The sequence below is a fragment of the Apaloderma vittatum genome, unplaced genomic scaffold (assembly GCF_000703405.1).
Source record: "Apaloderma vittatum isolate BGI_N311 unplaced genomic scaffold, ASM70340v1 scaffold32315, whole genome shotgun sequence".
Taxonomy (NCBI): domain Eukaryota; kingdom Metazoa; phylum Chordata; class Aves; order Trogoniformes; family Trogonidae; genus Apaloderma; species Apaloderma vittatum.
This window is the reverse complement of record NW_009719412.1, coordinates 17,697-40,102: the sequence shown is the minus strand read 5'-3', so window position 1 is coordinate 40,102 and position 22,406 is coordinate 17,697. Positions and strand designations below refer to the sequence as shown.

General features: G+C 42.8%; 1 protein-coding gene across 1 annotated transcript in view; it reads left to right on the top strand.

The window, feature by feature from the left end:
- The first annotated feature begins 2,381 nt into the window (after positions 1–2,381).
- The window catches only part of UBTD2 (ubiquitin domain containing 2), a 23,543-nt gene continuing 3,518 nt past the window's right edge, over positions 2,382–22,406 (top strand). The window contains exon 1 of the mRNA XM_009870624.1: positions 2,382–2,610. Within this exon, the coding sequence (XP_009868926.1) occupies positions 2,436–2,610 (175 nt within the window). The 5' untranslated portion in view covers positions 2,382–2,435. The remainder of the gene's footprint in view (positions 2,611–22,406) is intronic.

Below are 22,406 nucleotides of genomic sequence, written 5' to 3'. Positions count from 1 at the left end.
ACAAAAAGCAATAAATGTTTGTGGTCACTTGAAAGGATTCAGAAGTTTATTGTTGTTGTTGTCTGCGTGGGATACAGACAGCTGGAGTCATGGCATGTGTGCCATGCAGTTGTCATTTGCTACTTTTAATTGTCATCTGACTTTGTTCCCATGCAAAAATATCCTTTGTTTCTCTCCTTAATCTGAAGAAGGCTTATGCCTTCACATAGTAGGCAGCATCATCTTACCATCAGGAGTTCTCTTAAATATCCTATTTTTCAATGACTGACGACTCAGCTTCTTAAGTGTGAATGTCGTTCTGAGTTATGAAGTAGGTGATTCCGTGGTCATATAAAGTCATCTTGTAAAAGGATGCGAGATGGAGCCTCGTGTGCGCGTTCTGGTCTCCTTAAAGCCTGCGTGAAATTGAAGTGTCTGCTGCAACACCAGGCACTGCTGGTCAAGCCTGAAACCCAGTGCTCGTGCCAAGTGCTGTTCTGAAAACAGCCCAGTGCGTCTGTGGCAGGAAAAAAAAAGAATTGGTGAGGGAGGGGGAGTATTTGAATTAAATACTGTTTTTGCAAAATGCTACAGCTGTACCTGAAAAAAGTATTTCTGATATATTGACACTTAGTCTCCTTGGTCATGTCCCTCACCCCTACACGTGCTCTTTGCCGTAAGTATGGATTTGTTAACTGTAGAGATACAGCCTAAGTCTAGATGAAAAACTGTGAATAAAATTTAGATGTTACGCTGTTCTTTCAATGAACCTGGGCGCTGAAGTGAGATGGAGGAGAGAGATAAGCGATTTTGTCAGCTATTGTCAACTTTCTGCCAGAAAAATAAGAGAGTCTGGAGAACAGAAATGTTTCTAAGGATGTACATGGGATACAGAATGCGAAATGTAAACCCATGGTTTTGTCCTGGTGCTCTCCCATCCTTGCAGACCAGCCAGGAGCACCTGATAAGCAGCAGCTTTGCTCTGCAGGCTTTGATATCACAGCTGCTGTGATGTCTCCTTCTTGTAAGAGATATTTTGACCTTGGTAATGTGGATGTGGGGTGACAGACTGCATCTCTTCATGCTTTCTGGCCTGACAGCAGCTGGAGTTCTCTTGAGACAGCGAGGGCTCTTCACAGAGGGTGTAGAAGAGGATGACTCTCCAGCTTTGTGTATGGTGGGATCCTTAGTTGACTTCAACCCTGTGTAGCTTATCTGTCTTTCAAGAGCCTTCAGTATTCATCACCCAGTTTCTGTGACCTGTCCCATGGAGGGGAAGCTTATTTTCAGCTGCAAACACACTTAAATTTAGTTTAACTGCTGAGGGACACTTCACTTCCTCTGGAGACATTTAGTCATGGTGAGAACTGGTTTTGTGGTTTATTGCTGCCCTCCCTGTACTGTCCTCACAGGGTCCCACTGAACTTCTCGATGCCAGGAGGGGGCTGAAGGAATTGGGGTTTTACCTCTTGCAGGGAGAAATTCTTCCTAATGTGCGCTGAAGTCTGCACCCTTTGTTTTCCCTTTGACAGAAGCTGAAATAACCCCTTGCTCCACAAATGGAAGCAAAGGGTTTAGCATGGACTTAGTAGTGCTTTAATTTAAAGTGAGCAGGTAGTTATAATCCACCAACGTTATACCTCTGTGATTATCTTAACTGGCTATTATGCAAAAATAGATGTAGTTAAAATGAAACAAATGCTTTCCTGTTTAAAAAGTGGTTCCCTCATTCACAATAAAGCTTGATGGATTCCTGGATTATTCTCTAGGGTTTTCTTTGTCTGAGAATTGTAGCCTTTGTGTATCTTATTTGCCTTTCTACATATACTTTGGATTCAAACTGTTTAAAAGGAGATGATGGAGAAGAAAATTATCTTCAGACTCTTAAAAACTCTTGCATTAACAGAGCATCGCAGCAGAGAGTGTTGCTGGCAGCATAGAGCAGAAATCCAGATACAGTGTGGTCTCACTGCACCCCGGTGTTGAGATCGTGGGTGTCCCCCTGTACCACTGCCACAGCCTTGGGCCGATGTCTGGGTTGGGTGTGAGTCTCGCAGCCAGGTACACAGAGCACAGGCACAGGGGTGTGGAGTGACTGGGGAGCTTGAGGAAAACTTGAGATCCTCAGGGGTGAAGGTGAAACGGTGAAATCAAAAAGCAGGAGATTGTGCTCCCCCACCCCCCCCAAGAGGTGAAACCAACTTGGAGCCCGGGGAAAGGGACGTGGTGCCTTAAAGGGGGTGGGAAGAAAAGGATCAGGATTGCCCGAAAGTAAACTTCAGCTCTATAGATCCTGAACAGAATAACAAAAAGGCACTTCAGTAATTTTGTGGTGCTACCTCTTTTTTTTTTTTTTTTTTTTTTTTAATTTCTCTTCCTCTTTCCTCTCCACAGTTGCTCTCGGTCGTAATCAACCCCTGAAAAAAGAGAAACCGAAATGGAAAAGTGATTACCCCATGACGGACGGACAATTGCGCAGTAAGAGAGACGAGTTTTGGGACACAGCGCCGGCTTTCGAAGGTCGCAAGGAGATTTGGGATGCCCTCAAGGCTGCTGCACACGCTTTTGAGAGCAACGATCACGAATTGGCACAAGCTATCATTGATGGTGCAAACATAACACTACCACATGGTAGGTCCATCTGAGATGGAGATGGCCTGTGAGAAGTGTAACAGTGGGTTAAGGCAAATCAGTGGAGGCATATATGCAATAATTTTTAAATACCTCTGTTTCAGAATGCACATCTACCTATTTGGTGTTGCAAAGCAAAAAGATGTTGCTGTGTAAAGGGACCAAGAAAAGCTACCTTTCTCTAGTTACCTAAATTTGAGTGTCTGATCTGGTACATGTTGTAATGTCAGTTCTGATCTCTCTAGGCAACACTTGTGACTTTCTGTAATGTCTTGAAACACCTGGATGCTTGAAGGCAGAATTTTCTTAAGTTTTTTTCCAGCCTCCCTTTCTAAGGGAGTAGATATTCCTTCCCTCCTCCAATCTTACGGCTTCTTTTGGCATTTGAATTGTGGGATTCTTTTCTGAAGAAAAACTTGGTGCTGGCAATCTGCTGTAAGATCTTCTATGAGATAAACTGTAAGCAGTTATTTCAGGTGCTTTCCTCTGCTCTGGGTTCTGTTTTGTTTTGTTTCAGGGCTTTTTTCCTCAAGCTCTGTTCTCCCTCACTCTATCCTTCTGAAACCAGGTCCTCTATTTTAAAAGAAACCTAAATTTTAATGAATTTGTAGCTTCATTAACCTGAAACAATCAATATGAAATTAAGAACAAACAGACAAAAAAACCCCACTAAAACCCTAACTCACGCACACACACACACACACACACAAAAAATAATAATTCACCCACCAAGCCCCAGCAAAACACACTAAACTGAAGCAGATCTGTGTTCTGGTTAGGCTCTGTGGGATGTCCTCCCTTTGAGAAGGGGCATGAAGAGACTTGCACAAAATAATGAACTTGTTCCCAACACGTAAAAAAGATATTATGTATGTGCTGACTAGGATCTCCTGGGGAAGCAAAAAGAATTATTTGAAATATTGTGTACCTTGCTTTCTGCAGTAACTAGTCTTTGTGAGACTGGCTACTCCCATTACCTTTTTATTTTCTTTTTCTATTGCTAGTGGTGTTTAGGAGCCCAGTTTCCTCAAGAAGTCACAGCTGATCATATATTTAGTTTGGAAGGAGTGGATTTGGGGATCTCTCTGTCTTTTCCTACGCTAAAGTGTGAAACATCACTAGTAGTTGCGTCTTCAGGTGTTTAGTGGGGTGTTTTTCTCCACTCCTGTTGAGCATTCAGGATCTCTGAAACATTATCTCCGAGAGGTAGAAACCTCCAGTGCTGCAACACAACCTGCCTGTTCCATAATTCATGGGCAGTCTGTTGTGCTCGTCCAGATCGTTCTTTCTTTTCCAGAGGGTTTGTCTTTTGCTGGTTTGACTGATAACGAGGGAGTTTTTGTCAAGGGGGGTTATGCACACATAAATGGTTTCTGTAGTAGCTGTAGTTTTTAAAGAAGAATTTGTCAATTAATTCTGGAGCTTGACAGTGCCAAGGACGTGGACATATTGACAGACCTGTATACATTCTAGGCCCAATCCACTGGAGAATGAAGAATTTCCTTGCTATAAACTAAATATGGTTTTTGAAACAGAGGGAAAGGAGTCAAGTTGTCTAGTGTGGAACTGGTATCGGAAGACTTGATATGGGGAAGCATGCATGAAACAAAAACTGTTCAGATTCTAGAAATACTAGATTTCCTACCAGGCTTCTTGATATTGTATATCAATACTGTATTTTAAATAGCATACTGTATTTGTTCCTTGTCCAGAAAATAATATGCTCCTTCTAAATTGATAAATTTTGTTGGATTTTTTTTTTTGTCCTTCTAAACTATGTACATTGCTGAAAATGTCCTGGAGGAAGCTGGGTGTTTAGGCAGCTTGTGGGCTAGGGGAATTGTATAGGCAAGGAGGTATGGCAAAATGGATAAATGAAGTTACTGATAATTTTGAGTCACCATTCAGATAAATGAAAATAATTAATGTCTCAGAGATGAAGTATTTGCAGACCTAAGGTAGTCACTGCATTGTTTTGCTTAGTTGCTAAAATAAAAATAGTAGAGGTCAGGGAAAGTTAGTGTTGTATGTGGGGCAGGTTTAACAAAATAATGATTACCTACCACTGTGGTCTCTTACTGCTTGTGCGAGTTGCTCTCCAGATGAGACTTTAGCCTGAAGAATTGTCTCTTAGCGTGTGAGCGCTGCTTTCCTCTGAGGGTCTGAGTTTGCTTGTGACCATACACAGAACGCTGAGAGTAACACAGTTCCTTTAGTAAATGAGAATTTGAGTCACGAGCATGCTTTTGCAGCGAGAGGGATGTTACTTGTATAATGTGGTTATGGAATTTGACGAGACCCCAGTAATGAGCTGTTTTGACGGCATTAGTTTATGTATTTGCTTTAAATGTTGCACAAGTGCACATGTGAGCAGCGCTTCCAGGGGAAACATTAACTTTATGGCATCAAGTCAGGCAAAGAATCTGTTTGACATGTTAGGTCTCGGCTTCATCTCATTAGAGGGGCATAACAAGTTGTAATTGCAGAGGAGGATTTTATTCAAGTGGGAAAGGTTTAGGTCTGCCTCTGGGTTCTGCGATGGAGTTGCTTGTGTGCCCCTGTTCCTCGCTTAAGAGAATGTGTGATGTACTGTTTCAACACTCCAACTTCTGAAACTAGTGTTTCTTAGATTCTTGAATAACTGCTCATTAAGCTCAGACTTTATAAGCTTGGTTCAGGCTTTAAGTCCCAGCTGTTTCTGGTTGTAAGCAAAAATCTGAAAATGGACAGAGAGCTGGCATTTCTTCTCTTTGGGCAGCCTGAGGAATGTAGGATGGATGCCGTGCCCTGGAAATTAGCTTTTTGATGTCGTTGCATGTAATACTTAAGGGAGAACTATGCAAACTCTTAAATTTGGCTTTTCAGCAGACAATTTGCTTGGGGTTCTGTTTACTGCTGGCAGACTGTATGTAGTCTGCTTTCTAAGGCCCATGTGGGGAATATTCAGAATATTTCAGGAATAAGTCAGGAATCAAATTTTTATCAAGGACTCTGTTGCTCAAGCCAGGCCTGCTTTGAGGTCATATTCCAAATATGGGGAATATTTGGAATATTTTCTAGGATCTTGAGTTTAGTAGTACCCACAGAATTGCGCTCTCTTTCTTATTTTTATTCAACTTTCTGCTGGTGACGTTTGTCTTGTGCATTAGCTGCTTCCATAGTTCTCTGTGCAATGTGACCTTTCCACTGCAGAGAAAGCCACTTCTTTTAGAAATTCAAGTATTTCTTAGTCATCAAGCATTGTTAGTGCCATGTATGAATAGATTACGAATAAAAGCCTTCCGTTTGTGGGCTCATAATGCCTGTTCTCAGCGAAGTGAGCTTATCTCCAGGCAGGTAGAACAAACAAACTGTCCTTGTTCCAAGTGACACCAAAACCCCCTGTGGTTTTGTTTACAAAAAAACCCCTTGCTTTGTGTAAAATTTAAGAAGGGAAAATAGCTGTTAAGAAATCCAGCTGCTGCGTCTACATTAACTACCCAGTCCTGTGCTTACCTGGCTTGCTCTGCCACCGTAACTGCTGAGCTCTGCCGTGCCCCGTGCCGGGTGGTTTGGCCTCCTGCCCCGGGCTGGCCTTTGCATGGACATCTGGAGCGTGGCAGGGCACCCGCGTCACCTCTTGGATTCATCTTTTGTGCCTTTTTTAACTTTCTGTACTTTTTACCTTGCCATGCAGCAAATACACATCCAGTTCAGACTGTGTCTTCTGCAGCAAAGTTAGGAGATGTAAAATGTTTGCAGAATTTCCTGATACAACAGCTAAATGGCCATGTGCGATTTTGCCTTCTGCTCCACCAGAAACCCTGGTAGAAACTGCTCAGGGGTGCCAGCATGCTCTTTGGAGTTCAGGCCTTATTTCTTCAAATGGGAGGAAAACGGAAAACTTGCTGCTCAGGTTGTGCATGAAAATGTTCTGTATTTCCCCAAAGAAAACAACCATTTAAGATGATGCATAGAAATAGAGAAAAGCTTTATCTTCCCCACCCCCCCCAAGTGAATGATTTGACAATGTAGCTCTGGCGTTGTTGTACATGATAAAGTTGTATTTATGATGGGACAGATGAGGATGGGACAGTCTCCCTTGGATCTCTTAGCTCCACAACAAATCTTGCTTCCTAAGGAAAACTGACATCCACTAAGATAAATTCCCATAACCCTCTTGAAAAAATGGAAAACTTCTGGTTTGTTTTTTTTTCTCCCCAAAAGAAGAGGTCTTCTGCAAAATGATACAATACTATCGTATTATGGCATTTCTTCTCATTTATTTCCTATGTGCACAACCAAGGCTTAAAGAAGCCAAACCAAACCCATACATCTACATTTTAACTGTCCCTGTGTGGTAAGCTTGTCATGGACATGTTCCAACCACGTATTGCCTAAAAAATTAAACCTTGAGGGAAGCGGAGGAGTGGGAAGAGGGGTCTGAGGAGTTAAGGACTGACAGGTTTGCAGATAAAGATTTTGGCATAGCTCATACTGCAAAAATCAAATTGCCTTTTTTTATATTCCAGAAACCTATAGGAAAGGGAGGAAAAAACATCTCTCCTTAACGCTGCGTTCAGCTGGATATCTCACTTACCTAACCTGTGTGAGGAAGACTCTAACAGATGTAATTTTTCTAATGGATGCCTTTTGCTGTCTTCTGTGGTTAAAAATAGCATATAAGAAGTATTAAATAAATAAATAAGCTTGTGGGATGGGCTTAGCACTTCTCATCTATCTTGGGTGCCTCTGTGGGATGTATTTAAAAATAGAAATAATGTTATCGCCAATTTATACTTTTTTTTCCCTTATGTCTTAAAGTAGCACATCCTCAATATTTTATTAATGAGTCCATTTAAATTTAATGAAGAACAGTTTTACATACTTCTCAACTATCAAAAAGGAAATGTTGGAGTGTGTAGTATTTTATTAGGGTCTGCACCAAATGTTAGTGTTGAGCTGAACTTGTCCTGAAAATAGTTAATATTAATTGGAATCTGCCTGGGGTTAAGTGGAGTTTTTAGATTTCAGGATGGACGCTTAATCCACCGTAGCATAGTTACCACTATATTGGATTTAACTCCTTTAGTGCTGTTTGAACGGTGAAAGGGCCTCTCTATTAAGCAGTGGCTTTGTGCTCGGGAGCAGTTAACTTCTCTGTGCCTTAAAATACAGTTTCTGTAGCTTGCAGCATGCTTTTTCAGCGAGTAGTCTTGCAGCGCTGGCTCTTTGTGTGCAGGCAGAACTGTCACATTTACTATGTGTAACACTTGAGCTCATGAAAAGTGGGGATGTGAGTATTTAACTTAAATACTGGGAAAAAGCAGGTGAAATTACTGAAAAATGTTCTTGCCATTTATAGAACATTTTCTTCCCCTTTGAGTGAAATATTCAACAGAAAACCATAAAAAAAAACAAAACAAATCCAACAGCAATAGTATAGAAGAAACCATGCTTCACCTCTGCTGTTTACCCTACCCCAGTCCAAACACAAATTCCTAATTCCAGCAAAGCTCATTTTTCCCTTGTTGAGCTGTAACTGTGCATCGTACTGGGGTATTTGCTGCCTTTGGGCCCGATGTTTCCCTGCGCTGAAGAGCCGCTGAGAAGGGCTGTGCCCGCAGCCCCACAGCCTCTGTGCTGCCTCCTTCCCTTTGTGTGCCCTGGGCTCTCACACACGGCCGCGCTCTGCGAGGACACGCTGCATCACTTGCCGGCCTGTAGTGCTGGGCTGCATCGCGGTGCAGCTCTGCAGTTCAATCAGCCATTGGGATGCACGTGCCCCGTACTGATCAGGTTTGGGTAGTATTGTGTTTTTGTTTTGGTTTTTTTTTGTTTGGTTTTTTTTTTCCGCTCTTTCTGCCCCCCATCCTCCAGTGTTTAACCGCTGCTATGTGAGCAATCATTATTGAGTTACACTTGATTCATCAGAAAACTCAATTTTTTTGTTTGTAAGTGAAGGATTTCACACTGTGCTGAGAACCTTGGGGAGTGCAAGGTGGTGGGGAAGAGAGGATGGTACGTAAAGCCGGTGGAACAGCATGAATTTGGGTTAACAGGAGAGCAGCCCATAGCGCGGGTGTGTTGAGCAAGATGTCAGTGTTGCTTTTGGCGTTGCTTGCACTTCTTGTGTGAGAAGTCTTGAGGAGCTTCTTAGACTGCTTAGGTAAATCCCTGGGAACATTGGAAACTTTCTGCTCCCTGCTGCAGCTTATGTTTCAACTTCTCTCATTGGTCTCAAAGTAAATTTGAAGAATTAGTGAAGTTGTTCTGAGCCCGGACAGAGCTTTCGTTTCAAAAAGTGTTGCACAGGTACATGGGCATCACTCTTCTGCTGATGGACTTTGTCAGGATGGTGTTTTATTAACTTTGTTTGGTGGATACTGTTGCCTTGTTTCCATCCTTACTGAGATTATTCTAATATTTGGATAAACTTCAGGGCAACGGGTTTTGCATTCCTCCAGCTTCTTTTCTGCAGTAGTCTTACGAAAAGTACATACCAAAATTATGGCTGATGCAAGAAATACAGTATTTGCCTAAAGTGTGGTTGTCCCCAGTGCTTCAGTCTGGATGGACAACCGAGTCTGTACTGATGGTAGAGGCAAACCCTAAGGAAAATATTGTTTTCTTCTTCCTTGCAAGGTTGAGGAACACAGTAATGGTGGGAAAGGGGAGCAGTGTATGGATTGGGGTGTGTTAGTGATCCCAACCAGCCTCATCTGTGCTTATAAGGGGGAAGGGGGGGTGCACAGACCCTCCTTTGCACAACGAAACTTCCCGAGGCTGCATGTGGCTCAAGGGAGGAGTGATTGCGGTAGCTTGTTTTTATAGAAATGGTAACCAAGGATGAAAATAGCGTTCAATGCTTTTACTGAGAAGGAACCAGACAGTTCTCTGTGCCAAAGAGGCAAGGTTAGCACCCAAATGCCAGCAGTCCTGTTAAGGCTGGATCAGCTGTTAGTGGCTGAGCCACTTCATGTGAATTTATTAACAGGTATTATGTATCACAGGCACGTGAACTGGTTTGTCTTAAAGACAGATGCTGTATCAGAAGTGAAGTTCTCTCCACCATCCAGACGTGAGATCAGACTTACTTTTTCTTAGTCACGTTGAAGCATGATCTCTAATTCAAATGCCTAGAGATTTTATTCTGTTGCAGATTTCGTGCATGACCTCTTAAAATATATATACTGCAGTGTTTTTACCTATTAAATGGGAATATCTGTCAAACCCTGCTCCCTTGTGAACATTAAGCCTCCTCACATCACGTGCCCCTGCGAAGTGCCGCGTGTGAGTGCCAGTGGTGGGGTGCTGCTGGAATGAGCCCCGTGCAATGGGCCCTGTGTGTCTGTCTCACACACTGGTTTTCCAGGCTCCCGAAACAGCCGTTGCTGAAAGTGAACTGCCAGATGTGGATGGGCAAGGAAGCGGTGGAAGGTAGTCAGCAGACTCTCAGGAGTTAGTCTTTAAATTTGTACAATAATTTGGAAACATCTACAGTAAAATGATATAGTAGATGTTTAACGCTGGGCTTTTAATGGGTGTCTTCTGTGAAATAAGTAGCTCCAGAGATGGAACTCCTAATTTTTGCAGTGCTTTTTCTGTGATGGCAATATTGGACCTAACTGATGTATTGATGAATCCGGTCGAGAGAATCTGTAGGGTAAATTTCACTGGGGCATCTTCAGCTTTTGTGTTTAAATTGAATCTACTTCTGTAAACTGCTGCCCGAGAAGCCACAACGTCCTCGTGCTTTTTCTCTGACCCTTGCCTGCAAGCTGCTGTCTCCAATGCTTAGCCTTTGCTAGGGGATTAAAGCTGTAGGATCTGCTTTCTCAGTAGCTCATTTTTCCTGAAGAAACTTTTTGTCATTGACAAAATACTTTTTCTATAATGTATTATATTGCCTAAACACATGTGGAATGTCGCTGAATGATGTGTGTTTATATGTGGATGCTGAATGCTCTGTCAGTTTCTCTAATGTCTCTTTAAAAGGGTAGCGAATGGTATTTTGGTGACTGTGGCTGTCTAATTTTAGATTTCAGCAGAGTTATGAAAGCTTTAGGAGGTCTGACTATCAAAGCGTATCTGTCAATATGATCAGCAGTAGTACTGAGATGAGCATGCAGGCTGTAAAAGCTAAGGAAACCAGAATCTTTCTGTACAGAGTATTGTAAAATCTACAGTTGAGGCTACTAGTTTTTTGTGTTTTGGGTTTGATTGTTTTGGGTGTGTGACTTCTTTTTTGATTTTTGGTTTTTTGTTGTGTGTTTTTGGTTTTTAAAATAAACTCTGCTCAGCAGAAAGCAGCTCTTAGTTTGGGAGGCTTTTCTGTTTTTTAATCTTACCTCAGTTAAAAAAAAAAAATCAAAATTAAGGGATTAAAACACAAAAATGGTCGTATCTTGCAAGGAACCAGGCTAGCTGCTGTTAGCACTGAGGACATGAGGATGTGTTAGTGCTTGTATTTTGCTTTTTCTTCTACATGTCGGTGTCTGTTTTTAAAAGTTGTTGATGTCAGGTTCCCTCCTTAGGTTTGTCTTTGCTAAGATGGTGGGGGGATAGATGGAGTGTAGCTTCTGCAAGACTGCATCCAGGTTGTTCCAATATCTTCCTGCCTCCCTGCGCTCACAGCCCTGAGAGATGCGCTGCGAAAGGGCTGCCCACCCAGGGCAGAGCTGCGCTCCCAGTTGCAGTCGTGCCTCTCCCAAGTTTTGAGCACTCATCGCGGTGTTGCTCTGAAGCCTGGGCTGGTGTGAAGACGTGAGCAGTGCTGACAGAAATGCTGATGTCCAGCCACTGCTCTGGGCTCCTGCAAAGCGCTGGGGGAGACCAGCTCCTCTTGAAAACCCATTTCACGGAGCAACTTCTGTACGTGCTTCTCCTGTCCTTGGGAAGTGCCTCCTGCTGATAAATTCCTGAAATGCTCTGGCTGTTTCACTTCTGCTCAGGCCCAGCAATAGCTTTTTCAGTAAAGACTTCATCCCAATTAGGGTTCTTCAACCAGTGGTCTCCACTCCGTGTGCTCCTTGCTCAGACATCGGATTCAAACCGTTCCCACCTGCCTCCTCCTCCCCTGCTGTCTCTTGCCTCCCTGATTCTCAGCATTTTCTCTCTGTCGTTGAGGCAGCATGCTTGGAAAGATGACTTAACTGCTCTTGGGAAATGCCTTTTCCAGGGAGGCGGGTGTGCATGCGGCACTGAGGAAGGGCAGATGCCTTGATGTGTGAGCAAAGTTCTTATAAATGTCACACCCAAATCAAGAAAGGTCCCTTTGCTCGGTAGCTGGAGCAGTTGAAGACAGGCCGAATGCTTAGAAGATCTTGCAAGTTATCTGGTAAAAGGAAGAGAATTGCTTCATTTTTGGTTTTGATCTGAGTGAAATTTAAAAAGACAAAAGTAGTTTATTACACCAATTATTTCAGCTTTTACCATTCTTTGGAAAAGGAACTGAGGATTCAAAATTCAAACAGCAAAATGCTTAAACCTTTGCTAAAGCCTTGTTTCTCATTCTCTTTTACCACTTTGTTTGGTTTAACAGTGCTGTCAAGTCTGTAAAGCTTCATCACATGACTGTTGCACAATTGGCAGCTTTAGCCGCTTTTTTCTTTTTAAACAGGAACTTCAAGGAAGAGATATTCAATTTATAAATATGAGTAAGAAAACAGCTCTTCCCGGGTGAAAATCCAGCATGTTATTCCAGTTTCTGGATCCTTAAAGCAATCCTTTTTACCTTCATACTGAAAAAGAGCAAGCTTGCAGCATTAATTTATAGACTATAGTGCAGTAGAAACACCTTCTTTCATTGTAACCACTTTGGAGCTGGGAATTGAAAGCTTTAGAGAAACCTTTGATTTGATTTTTGTGTTTAAGTGGAGTTGTGAATGCTTACACATGAATACTTTCCTCACTTGCCCATTGAAAGTCTTCTGAGGAAAAGAGGCAGGGAATTAGCGTGAGTAACCCCATCCTACACTGACCTGCAGTCACACAGCCAGTTGTTTTTTCTCTTCAGCTGGGTTTAAAATGTCCCTTGCCACAAGGCTGGGTCAGTTCCCCCGTCTGGTTTATGAGACAGCTGCAAGCACCTATAGCAGGGTGACTCGGTGGGTATTGCAATGGCAGGAGCTGGGAGTTGGGCAGCAGCTATGATGGTTTTGCTGCTCAGAAAAACATCTGTGTGTCAACAGCCTCAGAAGTGGTGGGAAGGGACCATTTATGAAGGGCCTTTGCTTTCACAAGCGGTGGCTTGTATGCATTTTTAAAAGAGAGGGCTGGAAAGCAGCAGTGACTTTTAAATGCAATGTGCTGCAGAGGAACCCTCGTCTACCATGTAACAAAGTGGTGATTCTTAACAGCACTGTTAAATGGGTTATTCATTTCCATCCCCTGGGCTCGGTGTGCTGCCAGGTTTCTGAAGAGCACTGGGATGCAGCCCCTCTGTCCTGGGAAGATTCTGTTCTACTGGGAAGTGGTTAAAAGAAGTGAGAGGTAGAGATGCTCCGAGTATCATCGATCGCCAGGCTGTTACCATGCAGCTCGTGGCTGAATTAAAACCGGGTGTTTTGTGTGGTATTTTTCATTAGAGAAATACTTCTGGTAAAAGTGGGCTGTTCAAGAGATCTTGTGACTGAAAATTAGAGGAATGCCAATAAATTCTTTTGTAATTGACAAATTCCATGTGAGAAGGCAGTGTCTGCAGCGCCTGCCAGGCAGCGTTCCACAAGGTTGGTATTTCTCTTGTTCTCAAGGAAGCAAATAACAGCCAGGCTAACATTTGGCCAATATTCATGTTCATTCTGCGTTGAAACCGCTGCGCATAGCATGTGTTGGAAAGCTTAGCACTGAGATTTGTGAGTAGAGAATGAGAGGAAATGGCAATAGGTCATCAATGAGGCAATTAAAGGTAATTGTTGGAATTAGGTTAGTGTATTGCTTCTGGAGGTGCTATTTTAATTCTAATAGTGCACCCCTTTCTGTTGTTTTAATTTTGTTTTCTGTCCTCTTGAAAATTCCAGATCATTATGTGGGCTCTCTTTCCTCCTGTTCTTTTCAAGCTCATATACTTGGGCTCGAACCCAAACACTGAGGAGTAAGTACGTGTGTTCACAGTGTAAAATGCACCTTGTGCTGCTTTAAAGCAAAGGGCCGCTGTGGAAGGTAGTGTGAAGACCCACCCATATTTGGGAATTGCTTTCATCTCCTTACCCTATTACAGCCTTTGTCAGTCCTCGCAGCACTGGGGCATGTGAGATTCTGTGGCTGCTGGGTGTTGGGCGTTCTCCACAGGAGTGGTATGAGCTCTCTCTCCTGTCCCTGGTGCTAGTGAAGGACACTTCATGCTGTTGTGCTTTTTCAGACTCCTCTTAACCTTCAAACAGGGTATTTTCTCAAAAGCCTCTTCAGTCCAGAGCTACAATTAAGGTGATGATTTTTGTTACTTCTGCTATGATTAACATTTCTTTTAAGAGATGCACAGCAGCCTTTTGGAGGGACACTGGATTTCCATGTTTTCTTCAAAGGGAGCATTGAATCAAATCATCAGGATGTAAAGCAGTGGTGGCTGGCTGAATTTTTTGTATATCTAAGTGCAGGTTAGAAACTATCAACCCACTTGTTGCTACATCCTACAGTTGTTTCCCTGAAATATTTTTAACTTCTCTTATTTTTTGAAAGGTATTTTGGGGAGTGTCAACAACATAATTGCTTGGACTCTTCTCATTAGCATATGCCCGTCAGCTTCTGGTTTGAATTTGCCTTTTCTGTCGCAGTGAGGATGACTGTACAACACATTTCCAGAACTGCAGGATTGTGTTGTGTTCGGTTTTTTTGTTGTTTTATTTTTTAACCATTAATGCGTGAATGAGGAGATGCAGCTTTAGGAAAAATGGAACCAAGCAAACCAAGACTGATTCTACATGATGACCATTAAATGCTCAAAATAGATGCAGACTCATGACAAAAGAACATCTCAAATTCTTCATATGCTGTGTTGCAGATCTTTCAGACAGGAGTATGTCTGGTTTGAGTGAATAATATTCCTCTGATATCTGATAGCAGTCAGGACATGATGTCTAGTTTATTAGATACTTGACAGGAGTGGACGTTTACTCCATCGTTGGCTACTTAACAGCTATGAAGCTGGGTATCTGCTTCATCTACCTTGCTGTCTGCTAGTAAAATGAGAAAAAGAAATATGACGTGTTTGAAATTGAAAATTTCAGTATAAGCCAGTGAGAGCCCCCCTAGATGCTGCCTTCTTTATGAAAAGGTGATCTTCAGAGGCGATATTGCTTGCTTCTGCGACTGACAGAGTGTTTTGCCCTAAAATCGGTGCTCCTGAAGGAATTGGTGTCCTTCTAAGTACCTCAGTGCAGTAAATGAGGGGCTCAGCTGCACCTTGGGGGTCTTGCTTGCTCCTTGCCCAGGGATGCATCCTGCTTCTCTTCCATGATCTCAAGTTGATGGTAACCTTTCTGTAAGACCAAGACAAGGTAGTTACAATCGGGAGTGTGTGAGTTGCAGGAGAAGGCTTCTCTCTGGCACAGCTTTTTAGGGCCAGGTAATGGCTGAGCAAAGTCCTACCTGGGGTCTATTAGAGAGAGCCCAGGCAGCATTCACCAGCCTGCTAGTGAGCCAAAAGAAGTTATGGTAGTACTTTAAAATCTTCCACAACCTCTTTCAATAAATACCTTGGGATGGTAAATTCAAGTCATGACTGACCTTTGGTGAGTGGGTTACAGAACAGATTCACCTCTGGCAGTGGAGGGGAAAACTCCTGAATATCTTCAGGTGCATTGGAGCCTGATGAAAGCACTGGATAGGCACTGGCTTCATGTGGTGAAATCCATCCAGATTTGCCAGTAAGCGGAAAACCACAAATTTCTAAGAAATTTAGGCTTTTTTTCCTGCAAATAGTATAACTTGAAAAGATTAAAACAATAAGTGACTTCTAAATCATAACTTGAAAGAGCCTGGCTTAGTTTGGACCCAGAGCTGGTAGTTGTTTTTGCTGACTCTTCTCACTGAGAAGTGGAGTGGTCTTTTCTCTTTTGCTGATACACGTCTGAGCCGAACACAGACCCGAGTGCACAGTAAGCGATGTTTGTTTGGTGGAGTTATTGCAAGGAAAACTTGCAACAAAACAAAGTGTCTATTTCCATACACGTTTTAACTATTATACAAAAATAATGAAATCCCAGAGCTGCCTTTTACTTGTTCTGCAGCAATTGAGCAAGTTTTTTGTAGAAGGTCATAGCTATAGCAAGGCCTGTCCGGGCTCTCGTGGTCTGTGCAGATCCCCAGAGCTTCTGCTTGGTGCATGTTCAGGGCATGATGCAGCAGTGGCTAACATGCAGTCTTCTATGTTTAGACTCAGTCAGTATTTTTTTTTTCTTTTTAATTATAAATAAGAAAACTCTGAAAGAACAGCATCTTGGATGTGAAGAGCAGCTTACATGGGATAAAGTGATGCTGCAGCTCTCCGTTGCTTCAAATCTTTCCTGTAACCTTCTTTAATCCCCTCCGCCTCCACTTTTTTAAACAGCTTTGTCTTGCAGTTTTATTTTAGGATGTAGGTACTAATGTGGGATTTTGTCAGTTTACTTGACCTCCCTGGAGCCTTAAACATTTTTTCTGGTTATCCTTGGAGACTGAGCATGCGAACAAATGACTTGCTCATTAACAGGTCTTTCAATGTCAACACTGGGATATAGGCAAGTTCGGGAGCAGGAGAAAAATGCTACTGGGCAAACTGTTCAGGTCATTCTATTCTTTCTTTCTATTCCCTGTTGCATATAGGTAGGTTGTGGGGAGAGCTTAATCTTTGAAAGTAGTTTTCCACATCCTTTTCTCATTGTAAACTGATGTGCTACATAAAAGCCAGTGTTTGCTTTTATGTTTGGTCTAAGGGGTTGTCTGTGCTGCTCTGCTAGCTGAAGCTGTAATAAGTGCTGTCTCAAGCTGAATTTCCATCTGTATCCACTTCAAGCTCAGATTAAACTACGTCTCAAATATCATTTTGCTGTCTGGAGCAGGCCTTGTGGTGGGCAGGGGCTTGTTGGAGGGTTAAGTGTGCTGGCACTGGTCGTGTGATGGACATGGAGCAGCCCAAGTCACTGCAATCAGTAGTTGCCAACTGAACCTCTCTGCATAGGGCAGGACTTCTTGGTGAGGTGTCTTCTACACCTGACAAGCAAAAGGACATGTTTTTACTTGAGGTGGTTATAAGAGTTTGTCCAAGGTAGAACAAGCAGTTAAGGACAAGTGGATTAAGGACTAAGATTGGTCTTAAGCAAAGGTAAAGTTGTCTCTGCCTTTTGTCACCTCTGGAAAGGAGTGCAACAGGCTCTGATATATTTGTAGGATTATGTCGTGGTCCATGGTGTTGATCACTCGTGTCCTGCTCATCTTAGCTAAAGGAAAATCCTTTTCCAAGTAAAATGCAAATAGCATAGTGGTTACTTTGTCTTCCAGAAGTAATTGGAAATAGCAAAGTAGTTTGTTGTATTAGAAAGTGAGACAATATTTGGTTTTTGTGTGGTTGTTACCTAAAGAGTCCTACTGTAATGGACAAAGACTTTTCTCTGAAAACAGTGGTTACAAAGCCTGTTTATTTTTTTCATAGGATGATAGAGTCTTAATAAATGTAGGGGTCTAGTTTAGGATTATCAGAACTTCTGGAGTCCAAATGGCATCTTCTCCTGTTTCTACCTCAAGATCCAGTACGCTGTCTTTTCTGGTGGCCATTCTGGAACGTTGTAGTCAGACACCCATGACTTCTGCATCAGGAGGCTTTTAGAAGTCTGGTTTAGGAGAGAAGAGCAAAAGCTTTGTAGACCTCCAAAGAAAGCAAAAATTTCTTAAGTCTTTGTGGTTGGCAAGAAAAAGGAAAATCTCTTATCAGTTGTATAAAATGCTATTGTTAACCTCTCGTTTGGTTTTCCATTTTAACCACGGTAGTCATAGGATTTTGGGTGCTGAGTGCTAGGTATTCACTTCTGGTTTACAAGAATGACATACTAGTTAAATTCAGGGGTAACAGAAGCAGTGACAACTGTAATTTCGAGTTCAGCTTCTGTGCATCCTTGCACTGAAGAGGTAATGTGGCGACTTTAAACATTGTCAAATTAGCTGTCCATCAAGAAATGTGATGCAATCGCAGATCACTGTGATACTATGTTTGTTTTTTTTGGTCTTCAAATCCCCCAGCCTCCTTTAAGAAGATGGAAAATTAAGAACAGCAAATGTAAATGAAGAGGATATACAAAAAAATCTCTTTTACCAACTAGATTTTTTTTTCATTTTTATCTAAGAAGCCTGTCTAGACAGGCATCTATTTTAATGGCATGCAGAGCAAAATAGTACATGAATACTTCATTAGTAAAAAGACTTGTCATCTTTGAACCCTGATACGATGTTTCTTGCAAGCTGTTGTCTTCTTGCAATGCTAGATCCAAGCGATACAAAAATGACATTGCACATGGTGTTGCTAACGTGACAACTGCTGAGTATTAATATATAATTTACTTTATCAAACTGGATTTGGATAAAGAACGCCTCACTGATTAGTTGCTCTGTTCTACAGTTTTTGTTACCTGCCAGGAAAGGGATGGGGAAACTTGTTGTAAAGGATGACGTGGTTAACCAGCCTCTGAACCCATGGTTGTGGTTAAAATTCCCCATCTTCTTTCATCGATTGGTTCGTAGTTCTTATTCGTAGCCCAGTCCTTAGGCGTGTTGTGGGTCACAGGTGGGCACCAGCCTGGTGGGTGTCAGTTGTCTGCCACAACCTGAGCAGATGAAAAGCCAGAGAACTGCACAGACTGTAGGTACCTGTGCTCTGGTAAAACTGTAAGGAAGAATTAGCTCTGTCCTGCAGGTTACACCACTGTCAAGTTTTGAGCTTCCTGGCGTAGGCCCCCTCTTCTCTGGCTTCCCCTCGTTCTCCGGCAGGCGAGCGTGGCGGGGCCACAGATCCTGGTTCTTCTGCTGGGATTACCACTGCTGCTGTTAGCATTAGTGAGGACTTTTAATAGGAACTTTGAGGGAGTTGGTTCATGGCCCTGAGCCTCACTTTACCACAAGCATTCTCCTTCCCAAATTGCTCTGTTCCCACCTATCCCTCCTCCCAGGGCAGCTAATCTCTCTTCTCTCCCTGCCCTACTCTTCCCCTCCCAGCACACCAGGACAAAAGGGGATGCAGCTAAAATTTGAAGAAAAGTGGCTTGCTTATCAAGTGCAGAAATTCCTTTCTTTCAGAAGTCTGTGTTAATCTTAATTATCTTTCACCTTCAGCATAGTTAATTAGTGCTAATGAATTAACTGGTGCTGGTGCTCTGCTATGATAAAGGGAGCGGATCATCGTGCCCAGCGATGCACCTTGCATACCTGCACCAGCCTTTTCCCAAGATAAACACATCCTGCTTCTTCTCTGCCTCCCTTCCCCAAAACCCAACCGAAGCCGGAAGGTTTCTGACAACCATAGGTAGCAGTGGCCTGCAGACAGATTGGCTTTCATCTACAACATGTGGATGAGATGTGCCTCAGACCAATCTTAGCCAGCAGGTCGGTGCAGGAGGAGCTGCACAACCCCCTTTTGTCTCGCTTTGCTATTCAGGTGCATCTCGATTTCTCTGGGGGGTGAGTGCAGGCAGTGCCACCTTAGAGGGCAGGCTTGGTGCTCTGCACTGTCACTGCCTCTCGCTTTCCGTAGGTCCTGGGTGACACTGATTTGGTGGTAGCGGTTTGGGTTTTCCACCCCTGTGCCAGCGTGCAGGCATGAGTTGCAAAACTGGTTTTAAGAGTGGTTTACTTAGGAGGTTGCCAGCCTGGTTCACAAACCTACCTCGTATTAGGGCAAGGTGTGCTTAGATTGAAGTGAGATACCTTAAACACGCATGGGGAATCTTTGGCTTACATACTCCTGGTGGAGATGAGTATGAGCAGGGCAATAGCTGATTCAGTGAACCAGCTACAAGGTAGTTTTCTTGCCAGAGAACAGGGTGGGAGGATTACAAAGGCAGTAGAAGAGTATATTAATTTTCTCCTCCCTTGCCTTGTTGTAATGCACCAACCACAGTTCCAGTCTGTCTTGTGCCGGTTGCCACAAGCGGGAGCGAGCTGGTCCCCGCTCACCCAGCAGCTCCTGAATCGCTGGGATCTCCTGCTGCCTCCAGGATTTTTTTTTTCTCCTTTGTGGCACTGAGCCAGACCCATAATGTTGCTGTAATGGAAGAGCTGTTTTTCAGTGATTTGGAGATGAGGATTATTAAATGCTTAACACTTATTATCTCCAAAACCTATTCTTTAAGAAGCTGAAGTAAACTCTTTTATTATACGGGGAGGCTGAAGAGGGGAGCAGAGCTCTGTTGTGTAAGCAGTTGTGCTGTGGCTTTGGGGACAAGCTTCTACTTTTATAAAGGCTTTGTAGGGTAGCTTTATGGTAGTTTAACTTTGCGTAGTCCGTGGAAGTTTAGCGTGGAAGAAGCATGGGAGGGGGCTTATATATGTGGTTTATTATCTAGTGCTTCATCCACACCACTAGTGATTATAGCTGCCTCCTTGTTCTCCGTACATGGGGCAAGGCACAGGCTTGCACAAGCGCTCCCATGCGTTGCCCTCCAGAAAATGGGAGAGTTACAGTTGTTAACGGCAGCAATAAGCTGTTTCAGTCATTATTAAGTTATATGAGGTTTAATGCGAAAGAGCTTTTTTTCCTGTTTTCTCCTCCCAGTCTGTGATGGTTGTAGGTGGGCTGGTGCGAACCACTGCTTGTTTTCACGTGTTTGTTTCAGTCCTGTTCTCATCCTGAGCAAAGTCACCCTTCACCACTCTCGCATGCTGTTGACGTCAGTACACATTTATTTTCTTATAAGATCCTGCATTTCCCAGCTGTGACCTGGAATCTGTGACTAATAAAGATGGAGAGATAGTTCAGCTTTTCTGCCTCAGTCACTGCTCTCTAAGAAATGCTGTTCTGTAGGATCCAGAAGATGACTCTCGTTTTCTGATGCTTGTAATGAGTTTCAGGCATTTGTGACTTTTATTGGATTAAAAACAGAGTCTACAGGTGAAAGCTTTACTAGTGATGAATTTATTCAGCAATCCAGTGGGCTCAGCTTGAATTTGGAATGGAGCTTTTTCAGTAAGAAAAACAAATGAACCAGCTGTTCCTTGAGCAAATGTGTTGTACACAGACACTTAAGCTCCTTAAATTAGCTAGTCTCATTGCACTGCTAGATTTTGTATTGTGTTGTCTTGATTTCTCTTCCTGCAGCAAGTCTGTCTGGGGGAAGGGAAGAGGAGATGGAAATCTGCTCAGTTCTTAAGTTTCGGGCGTTTCTGAGCAATCCTCAAAGCTGCTCAAAATCTTAAAGAAATGGAAGGCATACCATGAACAGAAAACAAGAAATTCACTGCTTTTTTCCAAAGAGACAATGGTACGCCGCTTTAAAGATGTGTCAAAATGTTGTTAAAACGCATTAAACTTTTCAGTGTTTTTATGAGTATAGTCCTAAATGCCTGATTTCAATAACTCTTGCAACCATTTACTTTCCTATCATTAGGTCTCTTACATCACTGGTCCTTTCTTGTGCGGAAGGACAAGTAAGTCCAAATTCTGAATTGCTTAGAGGTGGAAGCAGTATCTCAACCACTCCTTTTTTTTTTGAGTATTTTTTGCTTACCAATCCAGAGAAATATCTCTATCGTAGTAATCTTAATAAAGCGAAGGTTTTTATGGCCTGCAAGGCAGTCAGTTTCAAAATATTCCAAGTCTTGTGCTTGAGGATTGTATCTGGTTATTTTTCCATGCAAAACTCTCAAGCTATCTCCTACTGGGATAATCACCAACAAGCTCTGCCTTGTAGCTCCTTCCAGAATTCCTCAGTCCGATGTTGTTTTTGAAATATTAAAATAATCCCATCTGCTGTTTTTCCAGCATTGTTATCTTCTGTTCTGACTGACTTGAGTCGAGCTTATGATGTTGCACATAGATCCTGAATGACTCTAGAGCTTGGCTGGCAGTGTAAGTCTTTAACTGGGAAATGTTCAGAATAACAAATCTGTCGTTGAAGTCCTCAGAGCACTCTTTAGATTGTGTGCCACGGCACCTCAATTCTGAATGATGGAAAGTTGGAGAGGATTAGGCTTTGGGGTGGGTTTGCTGGTTGGTTCTGTCATTGACTTTACTCAAAGGCAGGATTTCTTGTTACTACCAGGATGTTCTGTGTTCAGGTTATTTAAAGTCATTGTCACCTGGATGAGTATTCAAATACACAGTCTCGTATATGGAATATCGATTGGCTTAATTTGTCTTTTCCTTAATATTGTTATAAGAACTTTTTATAACGTCTTGATCTTTCATGTCCTGTACAGAATCCTCCACCTTGACCTGTGTGCCTGCTGCCTGTCCCCTCTGCTGCTTTCTCCCTGAAATCAGCCTCTTTTATGTTGTTTCTTTGTGTGATCCAGCAGTGAAAATTGAAAGTACTGACTCACCCTTTAGGCTTTGGCATCTGAACTTGGTCTGGTTGCCTGAAGCAGGATCCAGCTGCAGGATCTGGTGAGGGAAAGGGACTCAGGGAAGGGGAAACCCTGTGAAGTGGGGCTGCAGGAGGGTTGTCCTGTGCGTGGTGGCCGAGGAGGGCACAGGGCTGCCGGGGGAACTGAGAAAGCTCTGCCTGCATTGCTTTTTCCCTCTCTGGTTGAAGGGGAGGCTGCATCCTTCCTATGCTGGTGAGGACCCTGGTTGCCTAGGTAACAGGGAAACCTGAAAAAAAGATTATTTTTCTTTTGTCTCTCTGTTTTCTCAT